This window comes from Pelophylax lessonae (genome assembly GCF_965119305.1).
Source record: "Pelophylax lessonae genome assembly, chromosome: 13".
Lineage (NCBI taxonomy): Eukaryota > Metazoa > Chordata > Amphibia > Anura > Ranidae > Pelophylax > Pelophylax lessonae.
This window is the reverse complement of record NC_138780.1, coordinates 142,005,269-142,032,122: the sequence shown is the minus strand read 5'-3', so window position 1 is coordinate 142,032,122 and position 26,854 is coordinate 142,005,269. Positions and strand designations below refer to the sequence as shown.

Here is a 26,854-nt window from a genome sequence, read left to right as displayed (position 1 = left end):
CTTTAGGTCAGTGGCTCACCAGGATAGTTAGAATGTTTTGGAACTACATTTCCCATGATGCTCAACTACACTGCAGTGTGCATGAGCTTAATGGGAATTGTAGTTCCAAAACATCTGGGGTGCCAAGGTTCACCATCACTGGTCTAGGGCATGCATTAGGTGAAGAATGGAAGCATATATATGTTTTTTTTTTTTGTTTGTTTTTTTTGAGCAGGGCAGGCAATGCCAGAGTTGGCGAGATTTAATTTTTTTTTGTTAATTTGTAGTTTTTCTACATGTTTTTTTGCTTTGCATTATCCTTAATGAATACTTTTGGCAGCTGAGATACTTCTATAAATTTAAGTATCCAGCTTTGTTGATGAGAATTGTTGCACCAATGGCAGAACCAGCATGTAGCTCCTCCCACCTAGACACTTGGTTAAAGCAGCAGATGGAGCCGTTGCACACTTGTTAACTGTTACTGTGATGAAGTTGTGGATACTTTTCATTTAATGCTTCATCACAGCAGAGATTAACATGCAGCAAAGCCGTGATTGGCTACAATGATAACAGTTTTAAATCATAACTATTTGTCTTTCTCTGCACTTTCTGTCCTTTCTTGACACTAGATTTTTTTTGTATTTCTATGTTTCGTTCCATGGGCATGCTGATCTGTTCATTTTTTTCCCCTTTGTATGTGCGTTTGTGTGTGTGTGTATGTGCTTTAAAAAAAAAAAGAATATTTTTTATTTTTTTTGATTTGGGTGGAGGGTCATTGGCATAAGCTGTGGGTAAAACTGAAAGTGCACTTTGTGTTGGCTGCATTTATCATACTAATAATGTTAGAGACTGTCTCTAGGAAACACAAACCAAACATTGGGAACATGTATAATGTGCAGATATCTAGAGGTGTTTGTTAATTTAGTAGCTTCAAAAAACCTGCAATTCTGAATGGCAAGGGAAAGATTTCAGTTCCCATGGAAAGTAAAGCCAGAGCAGGAGTGGGTTCGGTAATAGTTTGTAATGCCGGAATGAAGGCGGAACAGAAGGTTCTTAAGTTTGGGCAAGCGCATAACATGTAATAGTGTTCCCACATGTCCGCAACTCCTCCAGTGAGAATTGCTGCCAGAATCTGAAAATGTAGCTACCGTGTAGGGAGGTTTTATATAGCGCCATCTTCTGGGCCATCTCCCAATAGTTTATACATTCTGGATGGATATGGTCACTCATGACAGCTGTTTGGCAATTGCCTATCAGTTAAGGATAGTTGAAGTTTCTGTTCCCATTTTAATAATGGTGCCATTTTTGTAAAAACTAGTTTTGATTGCATTAGGATATAAAAAAAAAGTGATACAGTGCCTTGAAAAAGTATTCCTACCCCTTAAAATTTTCCACATTTTGTCTTGTTACAACCAAAAATGTAAATGTATCTCATTGGGTTTTTATGTGATCGACCAACACAAAGTGGTACATAATTGTGAAGTGGAAGGAAAATGATAAATGGTTTTCAACATTATTTACAAATATGTGAAAAGTGTGGCGTGCATTTGTATTCTGCCACCCTGAGTCAATACCTTGTAGAACCACCTTTCACTGCAATTACACCTGCATATCTTTTTGGGGATGTCTATACCAGCTTTGCACATCTAGAGAGTGACATTTTTGCCCATAGCTCAAGCTCTGTCAGATTGGATGGAGAGCGTCTGTGAACAGCAGTTTTTTAAGTCTTACCACAGATTCTCTATTGGATTTAGGTCTGGACTTTGACTGGGTCATTTAAACACATGAATATGCTTTTATCTAAACCATTCCATTGTAGCTCTGGGTGTATGTTTAGGGTCATTGTTCTGCTGGAAGGTGAACCTCCGCCCCAGTCTCAAGTCTTTGGCAGACTCTAACAGGTTTTCTTCAAAGCTTGTCCTGTATTTGGCTCCATCCATCTTCCCACCAGCTTCCCTGTCCCTGCTGAAGAAAAACATCCGCACAACATGATGCTGCCACCACCATGTTTCATGGTGAGGATGGTGTGTTCAGGGTTCAGAGTTAGTTTTCCGCCACACGTAGCGTTTTGCTTTTAGGGCAAAAAGTTCAATTTGGGTCTCATCTGACCAGAGGACCTTCTTCCGCGTTTGCTGTGTCCCCCACATGGCATTTTGAAAATTGCAAATGGGACTTCTTATGGCTTTCTTTCAATAATGTCTTTCTTCTTGCCATTCTTTCATAAAGGCCAGATTTGTGGAGTGCAAAACTAATAGTTTTCCTGTGGACAGATTCTCCCACCTGAGCTGTGGAACTCTGCAGCTCCTCCAGAGTTACCATGGGCCTCCTGGCTGCTTCTCTGATTAATGCTCTCCTTGCCCAGCCTGTCAGTTTAGGTGGATGGCCATGTCTTGGTAGGTTTGCAGTTGTGCCATGCTCTTTCCAATTCGGATGATGGATTGAACAGTGCTCTGTGAGATGTTCAAAGCTTGGGTTATTTTTTTTATAACCTAACCCTGCTTTAAACTTCTCAACAACTTTATCTCTGGCCCATCTCGTGTGTTCCCTGGTTTTCATGATGCTGTTTGTTCTCTAAGGATATCTAACAAACCTCTGAGGGCTTCACAGAACAGCTGTGTTTTTATGCTGAGATTAAATTACACACAGGTGGACTCTATTTACTAAATAGGTGACTTCTAAAGGCAATTGGTTCCACTAGATTTTTGTTGGGGGTATCAGAGTAAAGGGGGCTGAATAGAAATGCATGCCATACTTTTTCAGATATTTATTTGTGAACAATTTTTAAAACCATTTATCATTTTCCTTCATCACAATTATGTGCCACTTTTTCTTGTCTATCACATAAAATATGTTTACGTTTTTGATTGTAACATGACGAAATGTGGAAAATTTCCACAGGTATGAATACTTTTTCAAGGCACCGTACCTCTGATTGTACTATTCGATGATGATCTAAAATTCCAAATCTTCTCTGGAATTAGGCTGGCTATACATTATACAATTTTCTTGCACAACTTTCTTTTAGATTTACCAAAACCATATAATAGGAGCTCAAACCTAAACACTTTCAGTTTTTAGGCAATCAGGCAGGCCCTAGCACTACATAGTTGAAGGTAAATCTAAAGGAAATTGAATACAAAATTTGTTTAATGTATGGCCAGCTTTACAAGTTGGGGAAAAGGGTTACATTTTTTAAGTAAAATGAGTTTAGCATATGTAAGATACTCTTGTGGACGAAAGGAAAAAGTCAAGAGCCGGCAGTTCTGAAAAGCAATACATCTGCACTCCCTAAGGGTCCTTTCACACGGGCTTTCCGCCCGGCAAACTTTGTGATGCTCAGCGGGGGATCGATCCGCTGATCCCCACTGAGCAGGCGGATGACAGGTCTACCTCTGCTCTCTGTGCTTAGATGGACCTGTCAGATCCCCGCTCTCCTCTATGGGGAATTGGATGAAAACGGACCACCTGTCTGTTTTCATCTGATCCGATCCTCCACACGGATGGAAAATAGGGTTTATATATATAAAAGTAGCGCAAAAATGTATTTATAAAATATGAAGACCTGCACAAAATGCGTCAGAAGGAGCCTACGTGCTGACATCGCACCACTGTTTCCACGTCACGCCACGGTTCAGGCGACCATCAGAGTAAGCCTGGCCAAGATTGCTTGTTTTTTATTGGATTGTCTTATTCATGCTGCAGCATTTTATGTGATTTTAATTGATCAATAAATTGCTGCACTATATGTTGGAGTCCTTTGGCTCTCACCTTTATTTATTTTCCTATAAAGCTTAAAGCAGCAGCTGCTTACATCAGTTTAGAACTAGCAGAAGGGCAGTCCACTTCTCTGCCACAAGATTTCCTCAGTTCTCGGTGTTGTATAAAGGGCCCAGCATCACTTAAAGGAGTTGTAAAGGCAGAAGGTTTTTTTGTCTTAATGCATTCTTTGCAATAAGATAAAAAGCCTTCTGTGTGTAGCCCTCCTAATACTTTCCTGAGCCCCATCTCTATCCAGGGATGTCCACGAGTCCCTCGGCCATCCGGGAATCTCCCATTGGCTCCCTCTGCTGTCAATCAAAGTCAGTTGGCCAGCCAGGAGAGAGGGGGGCGGGGCCGAACACCAGCTCCTTGTCTGAATGGACACACAGAGCTGCAGCTTGGCTCAGGTGTCCCCATAGTAAGCTGCTTGCTGTGGGGGCACTCAACGGGAGGGAGGGGCAAGGAGCAGCGAAGAGGGACCCGAGAATTGGAGGATCTGGGCCTTCCTGTGCAAAACCAACTACACAGAGGAGGTAAGTATAACATGTTTGTTATTTTAAAAAAATACAATACTTTACAATCACTTTAAAGTTTTACTAAACCCACAACAGTAAAATCAATCTGTATATGTGGTAAAGCATGATGGTTATACTCACCGTGGAACCTAAGGAGTTATTCCTCTGCATTGTGGAAAAAAGGTGTTTGATCCTGTCTTCTCTGATCCTCCCCTCCTTCCACTGTCCCTTGATAATTTCCTAAAAACAGAGTCTATGGAGTCACTCTGCACATGCTAAGTTTGGTGTGTATTGCTAGAGAGGTTTTTTTTTTTCTTGGAAGAGTGCATGTAATCAGCACAGGGCCAATCAGCACTGTCCAGACAGAGGCTCAGGGGTCATGTAGTCTCATAGGACAGCCAGAAAACCCCTCCTACAAGCTTTACCAGTGCTTGGCTGGACACTAATAGAAGTCACAAGACTGCTCTAACTGCTGGTGAGAAAAGGTATTTAGCAGTCTATATTTACTAAAATAATTGCATTTCCATGTTCTGTGTACTGTGGGAGACCGGATATAGTGAATGCAGGGCCCTGGGTTTAGTAACACTTTAAACAGAGCCAAAATTTGGGAGATTTTCTCTCTCCATGTTCTGTGAAGCATCTAGTAGTACAAAACTAAAAAAAGGTTCTCTTTAACCAAGAAGAATGAGGACATACTGTGAGTGATGGGAAGGGCTATGGCATTCTACATTTACTTTGTATTATGCATCACCTCTACATTGTGGGCTGCCTAGCGTGGAGGACAGGACCCTACAAATTGCTGTAGCTATTTAGAAGTCTTCAGCGTAGGCAAGTATAAAACACAAGTAAAGGGGTGGGGGGGGGGGGTCATAAGGGGGAGGAGTGTGAGAGCGTTAAGCCCATGCTTTCTCCATTGGCTGCACCTTTCTCTGGACTCCCATCTGCTGAACGATGGCCTTCTCTGTCTTTACAATAGTTCTGTTGCCCTGGACTGTTTCATGGATTACTTTACATAATTGTGATGGTGCTTACATCACAAAAATACTGTGTGCTGTGAATACGTTTTTGTAGGATTACTACTGACTGCTTGCATCTTATATCTAGGGTGCTAGAATGAATGGATTTGTCTTTAAAAGTAAACCTGTTATAGGAGAAATATTCGCACGGTTTCCTGGCCTCCTTTTGAAAATGCTAGTTACCCTCTGTTATGCTCACCCTCTGGCCCCAGTTCTTTAAGTCACTGAGTTACAACAGGTATGCAGATGAAAATGAAAAGTTGGATATCCGTATTCGCATATGATTTCTGGGTCAGCAGCTCAGAATGTTGAAGTCAGCAGGGTAAGTATGACAGCCAGGAAAATAGCATTTTAGTAAGCGAGGAAATCAGTGGTATCTTCAATGACAGGTTTCCTTTAAAATTTATTAGAAAAAAAAAAAAACTGAAATCCTTAGACTCCATTTGCATGTGAAATGTAATTTACTCTGTCTGTTTGATTTTATTTTCCCATTTCCCTGCAACATAACATAACATGTGTATTAGTGCCTTTACTCCCATCTCTGTCCAGAATCGTTCAGTATTTTACCTGCATGGTAACAGGCGGCTGATATCTTGTCTTCTTGTAGGAGAAACAGCAGAACCTGCACACAGTGGAAATGGAAGCACGAGAAATCCTGCAGAAAATCTTCCCAAATGTGTCCGTTTCTTCCAGTTTGGTAAGAAGTCCAGGTTAATGCAGGCCATAAGTTATACCATTTTTTTCTTTCCTTTATGGGGGGGGGGGGGAAGGAAAGAAAATTGCTCAACTCCCCCCATCAACACAGTCAACGCTACTGTGTTCTGCCAGCAGGGAGCTTCCATGCCAGCAGAACACAATGATTAGTGCCACCAGCTATAGCCGGCAGCACAAATCATTTGGGATAAACCCGACAGTCAATCAATAAAACCAGATGGATTTTGTGTCTTGTATGGGCGGCTTAAGGGTCAGTGCAGCTAAGAGCCGGTCCACACTAGCGCGACTTGTCAGCCTGACAAGTCGCGCTCCCTCGCGGTCCATTGACTGCTACAGGACCCGTTCTAATAGGAGCGACACAAGTCGCTCCGACTTAGAAAAAGGGTCCTGTACTACCGGGGCGACCTCAGAGCGACTTGCATAGACTTCCATTATGTGAAGTCCGTGCAAGTCGCTCCGAAGTCGTGGTGCATGGTAATGCACAAGTCGCCCCCGAAGTAGTAAGGAGTCGTGTCGCCTCAGTGTGAACCGGCTCTAAATGTTAAGCTGGCTTTTATTGTAGAAAACCATGTGAATCCATCAATATTTGGCAGTTGCAAATTAAAGTATTATTGGATCCCAAACTTTTATTTTTTTATTTTTTTTTTTTAGATTTGGCTAGCTATAGAGGAAAGGGGTCAGAGCCACTGTTGGATTTTTTTCTTTTCCTTGCATTAAACATTTTTAGTTGCCAGTAGACCAGAAATAACAAGAAAATCTTCCAGTGGGGGTATTTGTTCTTGTAACTACTGAGGGGGTTTCCATCATATTGGAACGATTTCCTCTTGCTTCCTGTTAAGTCTGTAGGACAGAAAGTAAAGGGAAATTGTAATAACTAAAAAAAAAAACACTTTTTTTTTTAAATTTTAGATGGAGTGAAGAGGGATAAGAACCCGTTTTTATTGCGGTCTGTGGCCCCTGTTAAAGGAGTTGTAAATTCAGGATGTTTTTTTATCTTAATGCGTTCTTTGCATTATGATAAAAAGCCTTCTGTGTGTAACAGCCACCCCAGCACCCCCTAATACTTACCTGAGCCCCCATCTCTATCCAGTGATGTCTACCAGTCCCTCAGCTGTCTGGGACTGTCCCTCCTTATTGGCTGAGACTCAGCAGCGGGGCCATTGGCTCCCGCTGCTGTCAATCAGTTAGCCAATCAGGTGACAGAGGGGGGTGGGGAAGAACTGCAGCTTCGTGTCTGAATAGACACACAGAGCTGCAGCTCGGCTCGGGTGCCCCCATAGCAAGCTGCTTGAAGTGGGGGCACTTGACAGGGGGGAGGGTCCAGGAGCAGCAATGAGGGACCCAAGAAGAGGAGGATCCAGGCTGGCCTGTGCAAAACCACTGCACAGGGGAGGTAAGCACACCATGTTATTTAAAAAAAAAAAAGAGAGACTTTACAATTACTTTAAGGTGATTAACCCTCTCTATTTATCCTGTTTACCATTATGATTAAAAGTGAAAGTAAAAGAAAACCCCAAATTTTGGGTTGTCCCCAGAAAAGTAATAGAGGGGACATCTTCCAATGGGGACACTAGTTCTGGTGACTTGGAGGTCCCAAACAAATTCATTTGCAAGGATTTTTTATCACTTCCTTTTTGGCTATGGGACAGGAAGTGAAGGGAGATCTCTACAAAGGGACAGGAAGTGAAGGGAGATCTCTACAACGGGACAGGAAGTGAAGGGAGATCTCTACAACGGGACAGGAAGTGAAGGGAGATCTCAACAACGGGACAGGAAGTGAAGGGAGATCTCTACAACGGGACAGGAAGTGAAGGGAGATCTCTACAACGGGACAGGAAGTGAAGGGAGATCTCTACAATGGGAAAAAAAATCTGGCGGGTTATAAACCCTATCTTGCTTTATCCAAAAGGAAAAAAATTTGTTTTGCCCATAGTTCTACTTTAATGTGTTTATCGGTGGTGGAATTTTTGTATATAATTATGCACAGTTTACTGTTATTAATGGAAAGTTTTGTCTTCCCCTAGCACCATGGCGAATGGATTCAAGAATTTGAGAGGTTGGCTAAAGTTTGTTTAAATGAAAATGGTGGAGCTGAGAAAGTGAAGGTAAGTTCTGCATGACTTGGATGTTGGTCTTGTAGGATATTCCCACACTGTAATGACATGTTTGTAGTTTTTCTATATATCTGGATGTTTCTGCTTCTTTACTGTGTAGTTAGTCAGGACTATTTTATACAAGATGTAGATACAGATAATGTAGACAATCTCTATCATTTAAGGCACTGGAACAGAAGCTAAAGGAGGGAGAAGAAATCCATACACTACTGCAGCTTGAGTGTGGGAAATACAAATCGGTGCTGGCAGAAACGGTATATTATCTTGTTGTACATTTTATTATACAGTATAGTGCTATTGCTTAAACCAAACTTTAGCCGCATTAATTGTTGAAAATGATACCTGTGACTTGCTATATCTACCCAAGGATTTGTCAGAAGACTTGTTATCCAGGCAACTCTGCCAGAGAGCACAGGTAAACCCTGGACCTCCCTACTGGCTCATTTGCAGTTACATAAGAAGCTGGTCTAGTACCTCACTTTTTAGTTTATGCTTGGACAATGGAGGAGCAGCAGCACATTGATGCTCGCCATAAGCATTTACACTCAAAAGGCCACAAAGCTCTGATAGGCTAAGTGAAAACCCTCCTCTCCCAGTCTGCTGTGAAGTTCCAGTAAGCCGATACCTAAATATATTCAATAGGTACTTAAACCCAAAAGTGGAACTTCCGCTTTAGGTAGTCCTAAACCCCTGACATGCCACATTTGGCTTGTGATTTTTTTTGGGGGGGCGCGGCGCGGCGCCCTGAATGAAAGTTCTCCTCTCCCCCTCCCTCCCTGCAATCTTCTGAGACATGTCAGAGGTCCCAGAAGATTGCCGGCCAATCAAGACGCTCAGCGCAACTCGCGCATGCGCAGTGCATACCCGGCTGTGAAGCCGCAAGCTGTCACAGCCAGGTGCCCACACCAGTGATGCCGGCGCCACCAAACCTGAGGGGGAGGATCGAGGCTTCGGGCGGCCGCATCGCTCGACCGTGCGACAGGTGAGTGTGTGTTTATTAAAAGTCAGCAGCTACACTTTTTTTAGCTGCTGACTTTTAATAAACACAGAAAAGGCTGGAACTCCGCTTTAACCACTTGTTGAACTGCCACAGTACATATACTGCTGTGGGGCGGCATGTGCAGACAAAATCTCATACAGCTACATCATTTTGATTGCCCTGAATTAGGGGAGCACGTCGTGTCCATCCCTAGACCGATGTGTCCAGCGGATTGCGGATCCCTGTACTCGGGGGCCCAGTGATTGCTATACAGTTGATCACAATGTCAACAAAGCTGTTATGAATGAATTCATTCATAACAGCTGTGTTTCCTACGCTGTGATTGGCCCAGAGCTATCACATGGTACCTGGGCCAATAACCGCACCCTGTACTATGTGATTAGCTTTAGCCAATCACAGCTGTCACGAATGTAACTCATTCATGGCAGTTGAAAACTTTGCTGTTACAATGATCTTCAGCATAGGACTTGCCTCTTTCCCATTAGTGTGATGTCCACAAGCTCCTTTGATGTTGTTCTATCTCTTTCGGGATTCAACACTTTTAGCCATTTTTTTTTTTTTCCCTTTTATTAGCTTCTTTTTTTCCACAATTAGATACAGGGTGCATGTTTGGCACATACAGCATAGATACAAGAGTAATACAAGGTCTCATAAGATCAGCATAGAGGCAGGTAAAAATGTATACCAAGCAAGGTATCACAAAGTATAAATTATCAGAACTTCTATACAAATTACAGATACAGTCCATGATGTTCGGTAAAGGCTTATAGTAGTCTTTGTGAGATATAAATTATAGTAGGATTCTGGCTTATCAGGGCAACCCAAAAGCGAAAAATAGGGGAAGGGAAACCTCACTGTAATTTGTAGTCAATACATTTAATTTAATGTTAGAGCACTTGCTTCTAGCCATGATGCTGATATCTTTTCAAAAATTTTTAGAGCAGTTTCTACCTAATTTATGTGAGCTTCTAAAATGTCAAGGCCACATTAATAATAGATACATTTAGCCATCTTGATTGGCCTGCTTAGATTGACCCAACTTCTACACTTAACAGGGGTAATTCATTCCGGCTCCATGACATGCCAAGATTGTACACTGGGTTGTTCATTGTGTATCTCAGTGTACAATTTTTGAGACCTGCTAGTTGGAAGGAAATAGAAAGCATTTTTACCTTTTTGTTAAATAAATACAGAACTATGTCAGCTTATGTTGTTATAAACTGCCTTGACTTAAGCTTCAGTAATATGTAGGCTTAATGTTTAATTTATTCTATCATAATACTTTTGCTTGCAGGAAGGAATTCTGCAGAGGTTGCAGCGCAGTGTGGAGGAAGAGGAGGGGCGGTGGAAGATAAAGCTGGAGGAGTCCCAGAACGAACTAAGAGAGGTAAGTTTAACCAGTTCTTTTTTTTTTTTTACGGCATTCATTGTTTACTTTCAGCTGTCAGCGGGGAGTCCCGCTAACAGCTGGCGAGTCATCGGTTGTTAAGGAAGTGGCTGACGCCCACTGCTTAATAACCCGCTACTTAGCAGCCCTTAGCGGACTTAAGCAATGTTTAGGAGCCTGAAAGAGCATTCAGCATTTTTTTCTGCCAAGAAATCCCTCTCAAAAACGTAATCCAGAGAGTTTTTCCTTCTGATCCTAAACACTAAGCTTTAAAAGACACGGACTACAATGTGTACATGGACACATAGGATAACATTATTTGTTTCTAGAAGCAGAACAAAATCCCTAAATGCTGCTTTCTTTCTTTTTGATGTTTAAAATTGACTGATAATTGTTTGTATTTTTAGGCGGCGTCTGCAGTTCACTCATTGGAACTGGAGGTTGACAAACTGAAAAGACGGAACAAGGAGACAGAAAGTGTGAGTCAGTGATTACTAGCCAACATTATTTACTCTGTGACAAAATGGAGAGTCTTGTGGGTGTGTGTATACAGTATCTCACAAAAGTGAGTACACACCTCACATTTTTGGAAATATTTTATTATATCTTTTCATGTGACAACACTGAAGAAATTACACTTTACTACAATGTAAAGTAGTGAGTGTACAGCTTGTATAACGGTGTACATTTGCTGTCCCCTCAAAATAACTCAAAACACAGTCATTAATGTCTAAACCACTGGCAACAAAAGTGAGTACACCCCTAAGTGAAATTGTCCAAATTGAGCCCAATTAGCCATTTTCCCTCCCCATGTCATGTGACTCGTTGGTGTTCCAAGGTCTCAGGTGTGAATACGGAGCAGGTGTGTTAAATTCTTTCTCTCTCATACTGGTCATTAGAAGTTTAACATGGCACCTCATGGCAAAGAACTCTCTAAAGATCTGAAAAAAAGAATTGTTGCTCTACATAAAGATGGCATGGGCTTTAAGAAGATTGCCACGACCCTGAAACTGAGCTGCAGCATGGTGGCCAAGACCATACAGCAATTTAACAGGACAGGTTCCACTCAGAACAGGCCTGGCCATGGTCGACCAAAGAAATTTAGTGCCCGGGCTCAGTGTCCTATTCAGAGGTTGTCTTTGGAAAAAAGATGTAAGAGTGCTGCCAGCATTGCTTTAGAGGTTGAAGGGATGGGGGGGTCAGCCTGTCAGTGCTCAGACTATACGCCGCAGACTGCAGCAAATTGGTCTGCATGGCTGTCCCAGAAGGAAGCCTTTTCTACAGGTGATGCACAAGAAAGCCTGCGAACCGTTTGCTGAAGACAAGCAGACAAAGACATGAATTACTGGAACCATGTCCTGTGGTCTGATGAGACCAAGATTTATTTATTTTGTTCAGATGGTGTCAAGCGTGAGTGGCGACAACCAGGTAAGGAGTACAAAGACAAGTGTAACTTGCCTACAGTCAAGCATGGTGGTGGGAGTGTCATGGTCTGGGGCAGCATGAGTGCTGCCGGCACTGGGGAGCTACAGTTCATCTAGGGAACCATGAATGCCGACATGTACTGTGACACACTGAAGCAGAGCATGATCCCCTCCCTTCGGAGTCTGGGCTGCAGGGCAGTATTCCAACATATAATGACCCCATACACACCTCCAAGATGACCACTGGCTTGCTAAAGAAGCTGAGGGTAAAGGTGATGGACTGGCCAAGCATGTCTCCAGACATAAACCCTACTGATCATCTGTGGGGCATCCTCAAACGGAAGGTGGAGGAGTGCAAAGTCTCAAACATCCACCAGCTTCGTGATGCCGTCATGGAGGAGTGGAAGAGGACTCCAGTGGCAACCTGTGAAGCTCTTGTGAACGCCATGCCCAAGAGGGTTAAGGCAGTTCTGAAAAATAATGGTAGCAACACAAAATATTTACACTTTGGGCCAAATTTGGACATTTTCACTAAGGGGTGTGCTTACTGTTGTTGGCAGCGGTTTAGAAATTGACTGTGTATTGAGTTATTTTTAGGGGACAGCAAAATTACACTGTTATACAAGCTGTACACTCACTACTTAACACTGAAGAAATTAAATTTTTCATGTGACCACATTGACGCAAGATATAATAAAATATTTACAAAAATGTCAGGGGTGTACTCACTTTTGTGAGATACTGTATGTAAACCTTGATGTTAACCCCTTACACCCGTTAGATCTGGTAAATATACTACTAAAAGTTATCTTTCGATAAGTGCAAAAAAATCTTTTCCTCTTTTGTTCATTGATGGACACAGCTCCTGATTCTTCTTAACCATTGGGTTATGCTGCCCCCTACAGGAGTAGGACCGTAGGCAGGAAAAAAACTTGACTAACCCTAGGGGGGAGTCCCAGGGGGTATTCTCCCACTGCCTGCTAAAAGTACCCATTTTTTTTCTGCCTAGTCAGGAGTAGGGACCTAGTTCCTTGCTGGGATCTCTGGTCCTGGCATTTTTTTCATTTTAAATTGAATTTTTTTCCGCTTTTATTATTTTGTTCCTGTGAGAACTACAATCAAGTCCCGGACTTGGTGACGAACTGGATAATAGATCCTTGGGGTCCCCCCAATTCGGCCAATGAGCGTGTGCAGACCGCAGGTCCGCGCATAGCCCCACTGGAGGTGGGCTGGCCTGCAAGTTAAACGTCTCGCAAGGACGCAAACTGGCTTCGGCAGCGTTTCCTCCTGGCCGACAGCACCCACATTACCATGGAGGGGTGTCCTGTCCGGAATGGTGCCCACCATCCTGGTTTGGTAAGTAGCTGTCCCCCCCCCCACTACCCCTGGAGGGGTTTGGAGTGGACATTGGTCCCTCCCTGGGATGGTCGAATCCCAGGGTTCCCCTCCCTTCCCCTCAGCCTGTTTAAAATTTAGATCACTGTGGGTCTTTTCGGTCTACTACTCGGAAACTACGTGAGGCGGCCCCTGTGAGTATGGCTGATGCCACTGCCTCCCGTTTGGGCATCCGCCTTCCCCTCCGCTGCTCCTTGGTGTTCGGATCCGCTGGGGCTCGCGTCCTTGCGGCCAAGCACCTTCAAAAATTTAGGCCGCGGCCTGTGGCCCACTAGGCCATGCGGCTGAATCGGGCACCGCCGTTGGGGTGGCTATGTCCTATTATGTCCTCTATAGAGGGCTTGGAGGGTGACCCCCTTGTTTTTTTGCGGGCTCCAATAGGTAGTCAGTTTGTGGACCCTTGGCCGGCGTCCCCTTTCGGGATCATAGTCAGCGGCCTCCCCTGTTTATGTTTTCAGGGTGAGCTCAGTATATAGCGACCCTACTGAATCTGCGTCCACGCTCCCTAAGTGCTCAGATAGCGTGGATGATTCCTCTGCTCCTCTAGCGGCGCTTAAATAGGGCTGGTGGATGCACTGTTTGTGTCGGTGCATGAACTTTAAAAATGGAGGTTGCTGCTGATGCCGCGTCTGAGGCACCAGTTCCTCCACCAGGCCCTCCAAAAGGTGAATGGTCCCACCTGTAGTGGACTCGCCGGTTTCCAGGTCACATTGAGTTACCTTCATCCCGGTTGAGGGGTCCCCAACTTTTACAGCTCCAGCTAATAAGAGGGCGGATGCTCAGGCCGGCCATATGTGCGCTGTGGCTGGTTAGGCAATTAGGCCAGTAATTGCTTATTCCCTGGTGTCACAAGCTCTGACTGAGTGGGCTAAGCTTTTACACCAGGACCTGGAAGGAGAATAGCTTCCCCCTGTCTTTGGGCTAGCAGACCGTTTGGTACAGTTTGTCTGTGATGCTTCTTTTGGATGCGGCTCCTTTGATTTCTAGGCTGTCTGTATCAGCAGTGGTCTTTCGGCGTATTGTCTGGCTGAAATGCTGTTCTGCGGACTAGACTTCTAAGAAGGCCTGATCTGATCTCCCTCTTTTAGGGGATCGCCTGTTTGGAACTTCCTTGGATGACATCGTTAAGGGTCTCACGGGGGGAAGAGTACTCTTCTTCTGCAGGCTACCTAGGGCAAGGAGCCCCGTCGTAGACATGGGCCATTCTCCTTGGCTCCTCCTTATTCTCGCTTCCATCGACATTAAGGACGCCTACCTGCACAATCTAATATGTGCTGGTCGCCAGGGCTTCTTCCGTTTTGCTGTGGACGAGGAGCATTATCAGTTTGTGGCGCTGGCCTTTTGTCTCACCTCCGCACCTCAGGTCTTCATTGAAGTGTTGGCCCCGGTGCTGCCATTGTTTGGGTCAGCGGGGGATCGCAGTACTGGGGTACCTGGGCGATCTTCTTCTGGCAGAGCCCAGACTGCCGATTAGTGTACTGGTACTCCGAGCAATCAGACTTTGTCTGGCTCATTGGACAATCGTCTTCAGGGGTGTCCGGTATGTATTCATTCTGACAATGCCATGGCCGTGGTCTATGTCATTCACCAAGGGGGCACAAGAAGTGCCCTGGCAGCTTGGTAAGTTGCCTACATTCTAAGGTGGGCTGACTGATTCGTTCCAGCTCTCTCAAACTTCTGCCATGACTCCTGTGCAGGATTCAGGCAGAAGGGATTCTGGTCATTCTAGTGGCTCCAGACTGGCCTCACCGATCTTTGTATGCCGATCTGGTACGGCTGGTCGCCGATGCTCCTTGGGGACTTCCTCTCTGGGAGGATCTGCTGTCCCAAGAACCAATCGTCCATCCTGCCTTACAGTCGCTGGCTTAACAGCTTGGCTGTTGAACGCCAGGCACTGAAGGATGGAGGTTCGTTTGAATAAGTGATTCCTACGCTGTTAAAAGCTAGGAAATCTGCTTCTAGGAAGATCTATCATTGTACATAGAAGACGTATATTGCGTGGTGTGTGTCTCTTGGGGTACATCCTCGCTCCTTCTCAGTGGATCAGATCTTAACCTTCCTTCAATGGGGGGTTGAACAGAATTTGGTTTTGCGTACCATCAAGGGCCAGGTATCGGGTTTTGGTGGTCTTTTTCCAATGACATTTGGCCTCACACTCCCTAGTGCACGTACCTTTTCTTCAGGGTGTCTGACATTTGGTTCCTTCAGTGCGTGCTCCCATGCCGCCCTGAAATCTTAATGTTGCTTTCAGCTCTACTGAAGCTTCTCTTTGAAAATATTTGTGAGGTTTCCCTGCTTACTGTGCCACAGAAGATGACCTTCTTGGTGGCTATCACCTCTGCATGCAAGGTGTCAGATCTGACGGCGTTATCCTGTCATTCACCTTTATGATGATTCATAAGGATAAGGTGGTGCTTTGCCTCTGTCCGTCATTCCTTCCTAAGGTGGTCTCTGACTGCCTTTTGAATCAAGACATTGTGTTGCCTTCCCTGTGTACCAGGCCAAAACATCTGAAGGAAATTGCCTTGCATGTCTTGAATGAGATACGGGCAATTAGGGTGTACCTGGCAGCTACGGAGTCTTTTAGGAAGCCAGACTCTCTATTGGTGCGCATGGATGGACTTCACAAAGGGTTGTCAGCTTCTCCTGCGACCATTTCCAGTTGGATCAGATTAGTTCAGGCCTATTGCATCAGAGGGTCAGATTCCCCCTTTCCCTGTTTAGGAGCGCTCTACTAGGGCACTTAGTGTCTTCTGGGCTTTCCATCATCAAGCATCAGTGATGCAGGTTTGCAAGACGGCCACCTGGTCGTCGGTGCACACTTTTACTACGTTTTTGTAAAGTGGTTGTGTTGGCATCTGCAGATGTTTCTTTTGGCCACAAGGTTTTTGTTTGCTTCTTTTTCCCACCCTTCATGTTTGACACTGCTTTGGGACATCCCGATGGTTGCTGTCCCCGTCAATGATGTAAAATTTCTCTGATGTTTATTGATGGACACAGGACCCGCCCCTCTATGGAGTTGGGTTTTTTCTTCTGACACTGCTTGTAACAAAAACTGAGTACCTATAGCAGTAAGTTGGAGTGTACCCCCTGGGAGTGCCCCATAGGTGTAGTCAAGTTTTTTTTCCCCTCCTATTGTCCTACTCCTGTAGGGGACAGCATAACCCAATGGTTAAGCAGAATCAGGAGTCGTGTCCAATAAACATCAGAGAAATGGATTTTACGATGGATGGTGGAAATGTAGTGCTGTCCTGTGAACAATTCAAGGATTCTTTTTAGCCCTCATAGTTCTTATCTTGAAATACAGAATAATTGACCCAATAATTGTGAATCATTTTCAGCCCAAAACAGGAATTGGAGGTCACGTTCATTTGTCAGATCAACAGGCATTCAATATTCTTCCCCTGTATAACTCCTGTTATGTTTTTTTTTTTTTTTCATCTGTGTCCTTTTGGGGAGATGCCCCCTTGATACCTGTTCTGGTGCCAACTAAAAATTTGGGACTGTCTTTTTCTTTCAGTGACAATAGGCACCAGCACAAATAAAGAGGGGGAATCTCCCTAGCGGGGACACAGACAGCAGTAAAAGCCTGACAGGTGTTCTAATCTGTATCCACCCTATTAAAGATAAAAAAAAATAATAAATAAATGGCCTTTAGTTATACCTTAAGTTCAGGGAAAACTTGTTTAGTAAATATGATATTCCTGTAGTAAATTTGGTTTGTGCATTATTGATTTTAGTATATTGAAAATATTTTTTTCCTTCATTAAAATAAGAAAAAAATGCATTTAATTGAAAATGCTGCTTGCGCTATGGCTTGTAAATTTAAGCTTTAGCTTGCATATAGGATAAGTTCATCTTTTAGCAAAAAAAAAAAAAATCCACTTTTTTTTTTTGCAGGTAAAGAACTTTGGTGCCATGCAAACTGTCAGTGTAAGCTGTACACCGTACTGCCGGTCGGTTTCAGAATCAATGAACTACCACATTGCTCAACAGCGCTGTGGTCGTTCATTGAGTACTGCAAGCCGACAGCTGCAAAGGCTGTCGGTACTTGTAGTTCATTGATGATTCTCTTTGAATTGTGGCAGCAAGTACAGGGAGAAGATCCCTGACTCGCTGCCAAAAAGGGGGGGGGGGGTGAGAGGGGTTTGATCCTAAACATATTACACCCTAAATATGGATGTAGCCTGTTCAGAAATGTGAACTTATCCTTTATAGCCTGCTGGATCTCTCTGGTATCTTTTTGATATATTTGGTACTTGCATGTGTTACGCTTTGTATTTCCGCAAAAACTTAAATAAAAACTTATTGGATGCAAAGCTTTAGCCTGAAGATAAACATTGACTCTTCTATGCATTAACATCATCACTGACATCCTGACTATACCATTTGAAGTAATACTTGTTTATATTTCTTAAGTTGCTAAAGGAGAAAGAGAATTTGGAAACAGAGCTGGAAAAGGCAGAGCTTGAGAGAACAACCTACGTTTCGGAAGTCAGAGAGGTAATTTTTTTAATTGTGTTTTTAAAATCTTTTTTAGTGTACTGAGCCTGGTGAAGTACAATGATCTAAGATTCATGCGCTACAGCTGCTGGTTCAGGTTGGACAGAGCTGGTCTCCTGTATGTTGAAATGGCCTTTGTTCCAAGGAATGGGGTTTCAACTAGTCTGTATGCCTAAGGTGAACTTGTGCATAATTTAAAGTTCGTAATTGGACATCCTTGATTGAATTCAGGAACTTAAGCCTAGTACAAATGTGCGTAAAGTTGGCCAGTTCAGCAGAAACCAGCCGACTTTCAGTATATGCGTACCACTCTCTGTTCAACAGAACCGGCCTAATGATTGGCTTCTGTTGAATAGTCATGCTGGAAGCATTCGATCAGTGCTTGCAGCCAATGGCTGCAGCGCTGATCCGTGTATTCTGTCAGGAAGAAACAGAAAAATGAAAAAAAAAAGAGATGACTGTAGCCAAGGTGCTCAATTATTATTCTTCTAGCTGCAAAGTTTTGCTCCACTGCATATAGGAGTGATTGAAGCTGTTCATCACAGCAAGGGACCAGTAACGAATTGCCAGAGGCAGCAACGGTGGGAGGAGGAGTGAAGGGAGTGGAGAACATTTTTTTTAGTTTTGTACTATTAGATGGATCTCGGAACATTCAGAGAGAAAATCTCCCAATTTTGGCTCTGTTTAAAGTGTTACTAAACCCAGCACCCTGCGTTAACTATATCTGATCTCCCACAGTACGCAGAACATGGAAATGCAATAGTTTTAGTAAATATAAACTGCTAAATAACTTTTCTCATCAGCAGTATATAGCAGTCTTGTGACTTCTATCAGTGTCTGGTTAAGGTTTGTAGGAGGAGTTTTCATTCTCCCCTGATTGTCCTATGAGGCTGCAGGACCCCTGGCCCTCTGTCTAAACAGTGCTGGTTGGCCATGTGCTGATCACATGCACTCTCCCAAGAAAAAAAAAAAATACTACATGCTGCCCCCTGCAGTGCAATCATTGTAATCTCGCTCTTGAGCATGCTGCCCCCTGCAGTGCAATCATTGTAATCTCGCTCTTGAGCATGCTGCCCCCTGCAGTGCAATCATTGTAATCTCGCTCTTGAGCATGCTGCCCCCTGCAGTGCAATCATTGTAATCTTCCTCTCGGAGAAATGCTTCTCTGGACAGTGCTATCTTCTGACAGCCTGAAAATCTGCAAAGCAAAGAAGCTATGTTTTCAGAAGCCTGGGCATGTAATGTTAGTTCTTAAATCCGAGGATGAAAAGGTAGCTGTTAAAGGTTGTATTTCTAAATTTGCTTGATGTCCCTGGGTATATTTTATAAGGCATCTATTTAATGATAATGACTTGTGCCAATGCAGGGCAAAGCAGCAGGCTAATTTTAATGACTGCACCACCTTCTGCTTATGGTAATTCTTTTGCTTCTTTTTCTCTGTCTACTTAGGGCAAGAATAGTATCCACTGCTTGAGGGATTGGGGATACTGCAACCTGCTCCTCTCTTCTTGCCTTTTCACTGTGCCATCATATTGAGGGATAGGGGAGAGTCCCTTGCCCTGTAGCTTACAGGGATCCTTTTCTCTTTACTCCCAGTGGGCAAACAGAACAATGGAGAAAAGAGAAAGCTGTGAAAATCAGCTGGTGTAACTTGCATTTAAGTAAACCTGTTGCTTTACCCTGTATTGGCAAAGCACAGGTTCACTTTAAGTATCTGTAAGGAAAATGTCTCTCTTGTGCATATTTACCAGTGCAGATTCAAATTAAAATTTTTCTAGAGCAGGTCCAAATAAAAAAATAAAAGGAAGATTCAGACTGGTGGATATGGGCAAGACATTCACTTTCCTTTTGGACACCTTTGTTAAGTGTGGCCCATGTGTTCTGTGCTTATGATGGGAGAGCCGCTTTACAAACTCTGAACTTCATTTCAGCTGAAAGATCTCTTGACTGAATTGCAAAGAAAGCTTGATGATTCATATTCAGAAGCTGTAAGGCAGAATGAAGAGCTGACCTTGGTAAGAAGATGTCTCTCTTCTGTGTCTCTGGAGAGCCCCACTCCTACCTGTCTACTCAGCTTTTCTGTTGGATGCAATGGAGGGCCTGTCTGTCCCTTTGTCAAGCTTTCAATCTTTTCCCTGTTTACCTTCCTCACATCATTAAACCAATATCAGTGTTTTGTTTTTTTACTTCTAATCTACTTAAAATAGTTAACACCAATGCATGCATTAAGCTTGTGATGCTGCAGATGGACTGAGTTTCAAGAGTTTGTATTGAGCTTGATCTTGTAATAAATGCAACTTATGTGTAATATAAATATGATTGACGTTTGATGACCTCATCGTAATTGGACAGGTGACACTCAAGGGATGATTATATAGACAACAATATTCTGTAGGCAGATCCATTCTTAGAAAGTCACCCTCTCTTGTCCTGTCCTCTCTGGGTTGCACTATCCTTTCGCCCCCTTTTTTTTTTTTTATTATTTTCAAGGCCGACACCTTTGTGAACATAATAATTAATGCACATATTTTTGCAGAAAAAAATGTGCATTCGTTATTTTTTTCACAGAAGTCTACGGAGCATTGGACATGCATCAGTAGATGGCGGGTGCGATATCAGGCTTGTGCAGATAAGCCCTACAGCTTTCTGCCCATACCTCTGTATGGGCTTTTAGTTTAAAAGCTGCAGGGATTGTGAATGAATTACGAGGACACTCATTAACACCCTCAGAGTTTGAGAACTACAAGCTGTCTGCTGCATTGGCAAGTGGGACTTGTAGTTTCCTTATTCACAGATCGCTGTGAACGAATGAGGCCCTGTTCTCAAAATATGATAGCGGATGCAGGGTGGAGAACCCAACCCACTGTCACAGCGGCAAGTAAATGCACAAGCAGGCATTTTAAATGCTTACTTAGTGTTTTTCCTTTCCCTAAACAATTTTCCTTTCTCGTCTATTAAGGGACACAGGAATTCTTTTACTTTCAGGTTGAACTACCGCCTACAGGAGGATTGGCCATCTCCAGCAGCTTTGAGATGCGGTGTCCAGACCCTGCTGGACTGGACATTTTGGACTCTCCATGGGCTTTGCCAGATTGTCAGAATCCTGTGTAGAGGATGATTTACTATTTTACTATCCACTGACAGGGTGGCATACAGAATTTCCCCTCATTAACATAGAATGCCGAAGCACAGTTTCTAGGTCTTTAACTCGTTCAGGACAGACACTGATAATAGGATCTGCCACCACAGTACAGACAGGGCAAGCTATGTTTAACCTTAACTTCCCAGCATAGGAGAGGGAAACTTCAGTTTCAGTAAAATTCAAGCATCAATGTTTAATGATGCAATGTGAATGAGAACATGTAACAAGTATAAAGTTGGCGGCGTTCAAACTTGGCTGCAAAAGTGGGAATACGCTTTAAGGCTTTTAGATGTTTACACAGCAGATGCTTTTTTATTGTTAAAGTGGTAGTAAACCACAGGGGAAAAAAACAAAAAAAACAAAGAAAATCTCCCTGTAAGTTAATGTCATAATGTGATAGCATGCATCGCATACTAGCACATTATGAAAGACTTACCTGAAAGCGAAGCCCTCTATCGGCACGCTGTTACCACAGACAGGTCTTCCTTCTGGGTTAATGGGCTGCGGCTGTCTGGCCGAGGCAGGATATCACTCCCGCGCATGTGCACAGAAGTCCCATCCTTGGCACAACTTTATCAATGGACGACGCAGCGCTGCTTAGGTGAATATCTCCTACACTGTACACGTTTAGGAGATATTTACTATATCTACAGGTAAGCCTTATTATAGGCTTACCTGTAGTTCTAAATACAAAAAGCACCTTTACTACCTTTTTAACTAAGATGCCTAAAGTCTGTTAAATTTACATATATTCTCATAGGAAGAATGTTGTTTAAATAAATTGTCTTGTGACAGTCTCTTTACGTCTCTCTGCTCAATGACTGTAGTATATAGGGAGAAAAACACTGTTTTTTTTCTTGTTTTTTTAACACCAATAGCTGAAGAGTCAACTGAATGATACAGTAAAGAAACTGGAAATGGAGCAGAGCGAGCGTCAAAAAGTAGCCAGTGATGTACACCAGGTAAGAAAATCCAAATACACCACATGTCTATTGTGCAGGAAGTCCTTAAATTTAAGTTGATGGCAGACTCTCTTCACCTAGTGCATTATGAGACTGAGCAGGAGTGTGGTGCAGCACAATAATTGTGTGTGATGATCAGAACATGTGGTATGGAGTTACATTTGTTGCATTAAGCCAACACTTCCTTTTATACGTCTGACGTAATCCAGACAATTCCACAATGCCAGAAATTGATTTTGCTATTTTCTTGTCATTTCTGTGCTGCCAGTCTTTTTAACTCAGAAGGTCTGGTCCAAATAAGAGTAGAGTTTGTGGGAGCGGGGTCCCCCCCCCCCCCCTGTGGCTGGACATAGTTTTGAAGATTTAGTTCTACCTCTTAATGGTTAATAATGACTTAAAACCTGCATTGCACTGCTGCATCTGTCCCTATCTCCTGTGCTTAGATTATTTGGTGTGTGTGTATATATGTACACTCAACAAAATTACAAACGCAACACTTTCGTTTTTGCCCCCATTTTTCATGAGCTGAACTCCCAAGATCTGTACACAAAAGGCCTATTTCTCTGAAATATTATTCACTAATATGTCTAAATCTGTGTTAGTGAGCACTTCTCCTTTGCCGAGATAATGCATCCACCTCACAGGTGTAGCATATCAAGATGCTGATTAGACAGCATGATTATTGCACAGGTGTGCCTTAGGCTGGCCGCAATAAAGGCCACTCTAAAATGTGCGGTTTTATCACACAGCACAATGCCACAGATGTCGCAAATTTTGAGGAAGCGTGCAATTGGCATGCTGACTGCAGGAATGTCCACCGGAGCTGTTGTCCGTGAATTGAACATTTCTCTACCATAAGCCGTCTCCAAAGCTGTTTTAGAGAATTTGGCAGTACATCCAACCGGCCTCACAACTGCAGACCACGTGTAACCACACCAGCCCAGGACCTCCATATCCTGCATCTTCACCTCCGAGATCGTCTGAGACCAGCTGACCGAACAGCTGCTGCAATAATCGGTTTGCATAACCAAAGAATTTCTGCACAAACTGTCAGAAACCGTCTCAGGGAAGCTCATCTGCATGCTAGTCGTCCACGTCGGGGTCTCAAGCTGACTGCAGTTCGTCATCGTAACCAACTTGAGTGGGCAAATGCTCACATTCAATGGCATCTGGCACTATGGAGAGGGTTTCTCTTCATGTGTGAATCCCCGTTTTCATTGTACAGGGCAGATGGCAGACAGCGTGTATGGCATCGTTTGGGTGAGCTGTTTTCTAATGTCAACGTTGTGGATCGAGTGGCCAATGGTGGCGATGGGGTTATGGTATGAGCAGGCGTATTTTATGGATAACGAACACAGGAGCATTTTATTGATGGCATTTTGAATGCACAGAGATACTATGACGAGATCCTGAGGCCCATCGTTGTGCCATTCACCCACGACCATCACCTCATGTTGCAGCATAATGCACGGCCCCATGTTGCAAGGATCTGTACACAATTCCTGGAAGCTGAAAACATCCCAGTTCTTGCATGGCCAGAAAACTCACCGGACATGTCACCCATTGAGCATGTTTGATATGCTCTGGATCGGCGTATACGACAGTGTGTTACAGGTCCTGCCAATATCCAGCAACTTCGCACAGCCATTGAGTGGACCAACATTCCACAGGCCACAATAAACAACCCGATCAACTCTATGTGAAGGAGATGTGTTGCACTGCGTTAGGCAAATGGTGGTCACACCAGATACTGACTGGTTTTCAGGCCCCCCCAATCCAGTAAAACTGCCCATTTTAGAGTGGCCTTTTATTGTGGCCAGCCTAAGGCACACCTGCGCAATAATTATGCTGTCTAATCAGTATCTTGATATGCCACACCTGTGAGGTGGAAGGATTATCTCTAAATCTGTGTTAGTGAGCACTTCTCCTTTTCAGACTGATTTGTAAACAATATTTGACAGAAATACGCCTTTTGTGTACATAGAAAAAGTCTTAGATCTTTGAGTTCAGCTCATGAAAAATGGGGGCAAAAACAAAAGTATTGCGTTTTTATAATTGTGTTCCGTATGTGTGTGTGTGTGTGTGTGTGTATGTGTATATATATATATATATATATATATATATATATATATATATATATATATACGCATATGCAGTGTTATATAATTTTTTAGCATTTCATCACACCATCTTGGCTTGGCTAACCCAGCCTAACATGTTTGCAGATTCACTTTAGAATATAAAAATTCCAAACAATGAAAACACTCTTAAGTCCAATGTTTTAAAGCCATTAAATGCATTTCAAAATACTGCTAGTCTAGCTGCCTGAAATCTCTTTATATTCTCTTCCCATTCCCCCATAGCAAAATGTAATGTACTAGCTAACTATTCGCTGTGGCTTTACACAAGGCGGCCATGTTGTGTTGTGTGTGTTGTGATCTAGTCATTCACTGAGTAAAACACTTGACACAGAAAACTGTAATGAATAGTGGGAAGTCTTCCTGGCATTGTATTGTGACAGGGAAATCGCAAGACTCACTTAAAGAGGAATTTTGGTCCCGTTGTAAAAAAATAAAGTCCGCAACTACAAATACTGTAGCTGCTGACTTTTCACTTATTAGCACAGAGGTCCAGCACTGTCTTCACTGGAGCCAATCCTTAGCCAGTCTTTGGATCTCCAATGCGGCCATCTTGGATGTGGGCGCCAGCTGTGACTTCCTTATGTCTTAGCGCTTTCAGACTTGTCCAGCAGCCTCCTGGGACATGTGATGCTGTGTATGGAATTTTCTGCGTCTTTTGCTTTACCTGGTTAAGTATCATGCGCAATGGTATTTGTCAGCTGCTGCTGAATGCTGTGATTGATCCATTTTTATATATCCTGATGTGTCTTGTCCCCATTGTTTAGGCACAGAAATCCCTGGACCTCATTCAGGTTGGAATACTCAAGGGCTCTGGAGACTCTAATGTCATAGAGAACAGTGGCATATCTCTCGAAAAGGTAAGTGAGTTACAGGACTATGTGAAGTATGTAGTAATGCGTACTTGTGAATGTCAACTAAATCTTTTCCCTCTTCCCAAGAGAACACACTTTGACCCCAAGCTTGGCAAACAATTTGACTTTAGAGGAGCCTAAATAGTTTGTTTCTAGAGCAGGGGGTGGTAATTAAAGTGTTAGATTTACTTTTCTAAAGTAGTAGTAAACTATGCTTAAAAAAACAAACAAAAAAAAGTTTTGAGTCATAATGTGCGAGTTTGCTGCTACATACTAGCACATTATGACAGATTTACCTGTCAAATGAAGCCCTCTAGCACTGCGATGTCAGTGCTTGGTCACTTCCAGGTTCCGTCTGTTTGACCTTTTGAATGTCCAGGCCGTGGTAATGTCACTCCCAGGCGTGTGCAGGGTGTCTCATCACCACGGGACAGATTAAATGCAGTGCAGGTTCACTGAGCTGTGTGGCTCAGTGAACAGGAAGGACAAATGACAGGCAGGAGGAACCCTTTATGGCAGAAGAGACCGATAGTATCTCTCTTGTCATAAAAACCCTGCCTGTCAGCACACTTAAGTCACTGTTCTTCCTTGAGGCTGCCATTAGAAATTTCCCTGATCCCCCAGATTCTTCCCTCTTTTCTGGATCAGGATCCTGCAGCCTCTGCCTGTGCTAGCTTTTCTATGATGCTTTGTTAGCTCAAATTACCTGTTCAGGCGGGAGTGGGAGTATGTGCTATATGCAGCCAGACAACACAAGGTGTGAATATGTATGTTCCTTATGCGGTATTGAACCCAAAATAAAAAAAATAAAAATATTATGTTGCAGCTTACCAATTCCTGGATGTCATGGCTCCATTATTTTTTTTTTTTTATAGAATTTATTTTATTTTTATCTGGTGATCAAGCTGGCAAGTCTGTTGTTTTTTTAAAAGCACAAGCTCTCCAGCAGAGTGTCTCAATTACAGAGATGACACAAAGCATTTAAAACTGGCAGGGGTGCTTAAAATGATCAGCTTTATTTTATTCATGTAAAACCTTTATCCCAAAAGGAAAAAAAACTGTTTGCCATTACAGATTATACACTGGGAGCTAAAGTTTGGTGTCAGTTTGTTACTGTATTTAAGTCTGCAAATGCAACACTACCCTCCCCCCAGATTGACAATGCTGTGGTCTGCTGTACCACATGTTCTCATTCATCCAGAGTGGTGCGGGGGCACTCTAATACAGGTGGCCAGATCCCTAGGTGAGAAACTGAGAAATAAGCCTAAGAAAAAACGAATGCAGCCACTACATCTAAGGTTTGGTAAGCTGCAATATATTACATTTTTGATTTTGGTTTTATTACTGCCTTAAGTGGTTGAATTCAAACACGCTAGTGAAAAAAGAAAAGAACTTTAGGGTTATTTGTGGCAAACTTTAAAGGAAGAAACAAGTGCTCTGGAACTAGAAGAAATATATATTTTATTGAACATCAGTTAAGCCATAAAAACATATCCACAAATGTGTAAAGCACTCTATTCTGCATTTTCCAACTGGTATTGTTGGACAGTATGAATACTGAAACCTGTAACATATGGCCCACTTGCAAATGTAGTATAATTATTGGAAAATCCTCATATACTGGGCCAGGTGCAGGGGTCAATAAAACGTCAGGAAATAACGCGTTTCGCCTAAAGGCTTCCTCAGGGCTCCTGTTTATGAGCTATGTATATAAAGCCTACAGCCTTATACAGAAGCTTCATCCTGGACGAAGCAGAGAGAGAGAGAGAGGAGGCATAGGAATCCAGCCAGATCGCAGGAAGGTACCACATCAGGGTCACCACAGCCTCAAGAAGAGCCCACCAAGGCCAATCCTTTAAAAGTTAGGGAGCGTGCCCAAAACAGTGTACCTCAAATAGGCTAGCAATTTATACGTTCTCTTCCTCATTACCTCACATAATTATAACCATATG

The 26,854-nt window shown here is 43.2% G+C and overlaps 1 protein-coding gene across 8 annotated transcripts in view; it reads left to right on the top strand.

Annotated features, from left to right (window-relative positions):
- KTN1 (kinectin 1) overlaps window positions 1–26,854 on the top strand; it is a 233,443-nt gene that overhangs the window by 194,056 nt on the left and 12,533 nt on the right. For 6 of the 8 annotated variants that reach the window (XM_082275737.1, XM_082275736.1, XM_082275738.1 and 3 more), the window contains 9 exons: window positions 5,877–5,966; window positions 8,008–8,088; window positions 8,262–8,351; window positions 10,392–10,484; window positions 10,892–10,963; window positions 17,723–17,806; window positions 19,738–19,821; window positions 21,827–21,910; window positions 24,816–24,908. In XM_082275737.1, the coding sequence (XP_082131863.1) occupies window positions 5,877–5,966; window positions 8,008–8,088; window positions 8,262–8,351; window positions 10,392–10,484; window positions 10,892–10,963; window positions 17,723–17,806; window positions 19,738–19,821; window positions 21,827–21,910; window positions 24,816–24,908 (771 nt within the window). The remainder of the gene's footprint in view (window positions 1–5,876; window positions 5,967–8,007; window positions 8,089–8,261; window positions 8,352–10,391; window positions 10,485–10,891; window positions 10,964–17,722; window positions 17,807–19,737; window positions 19,822–21,826; window positions 21,911–24,815; window positions 24,909–26,854) is intronic. The other 2 variants (XM_082275742.1, XM_082275739.1) reach the window with 1 other exon arrangement.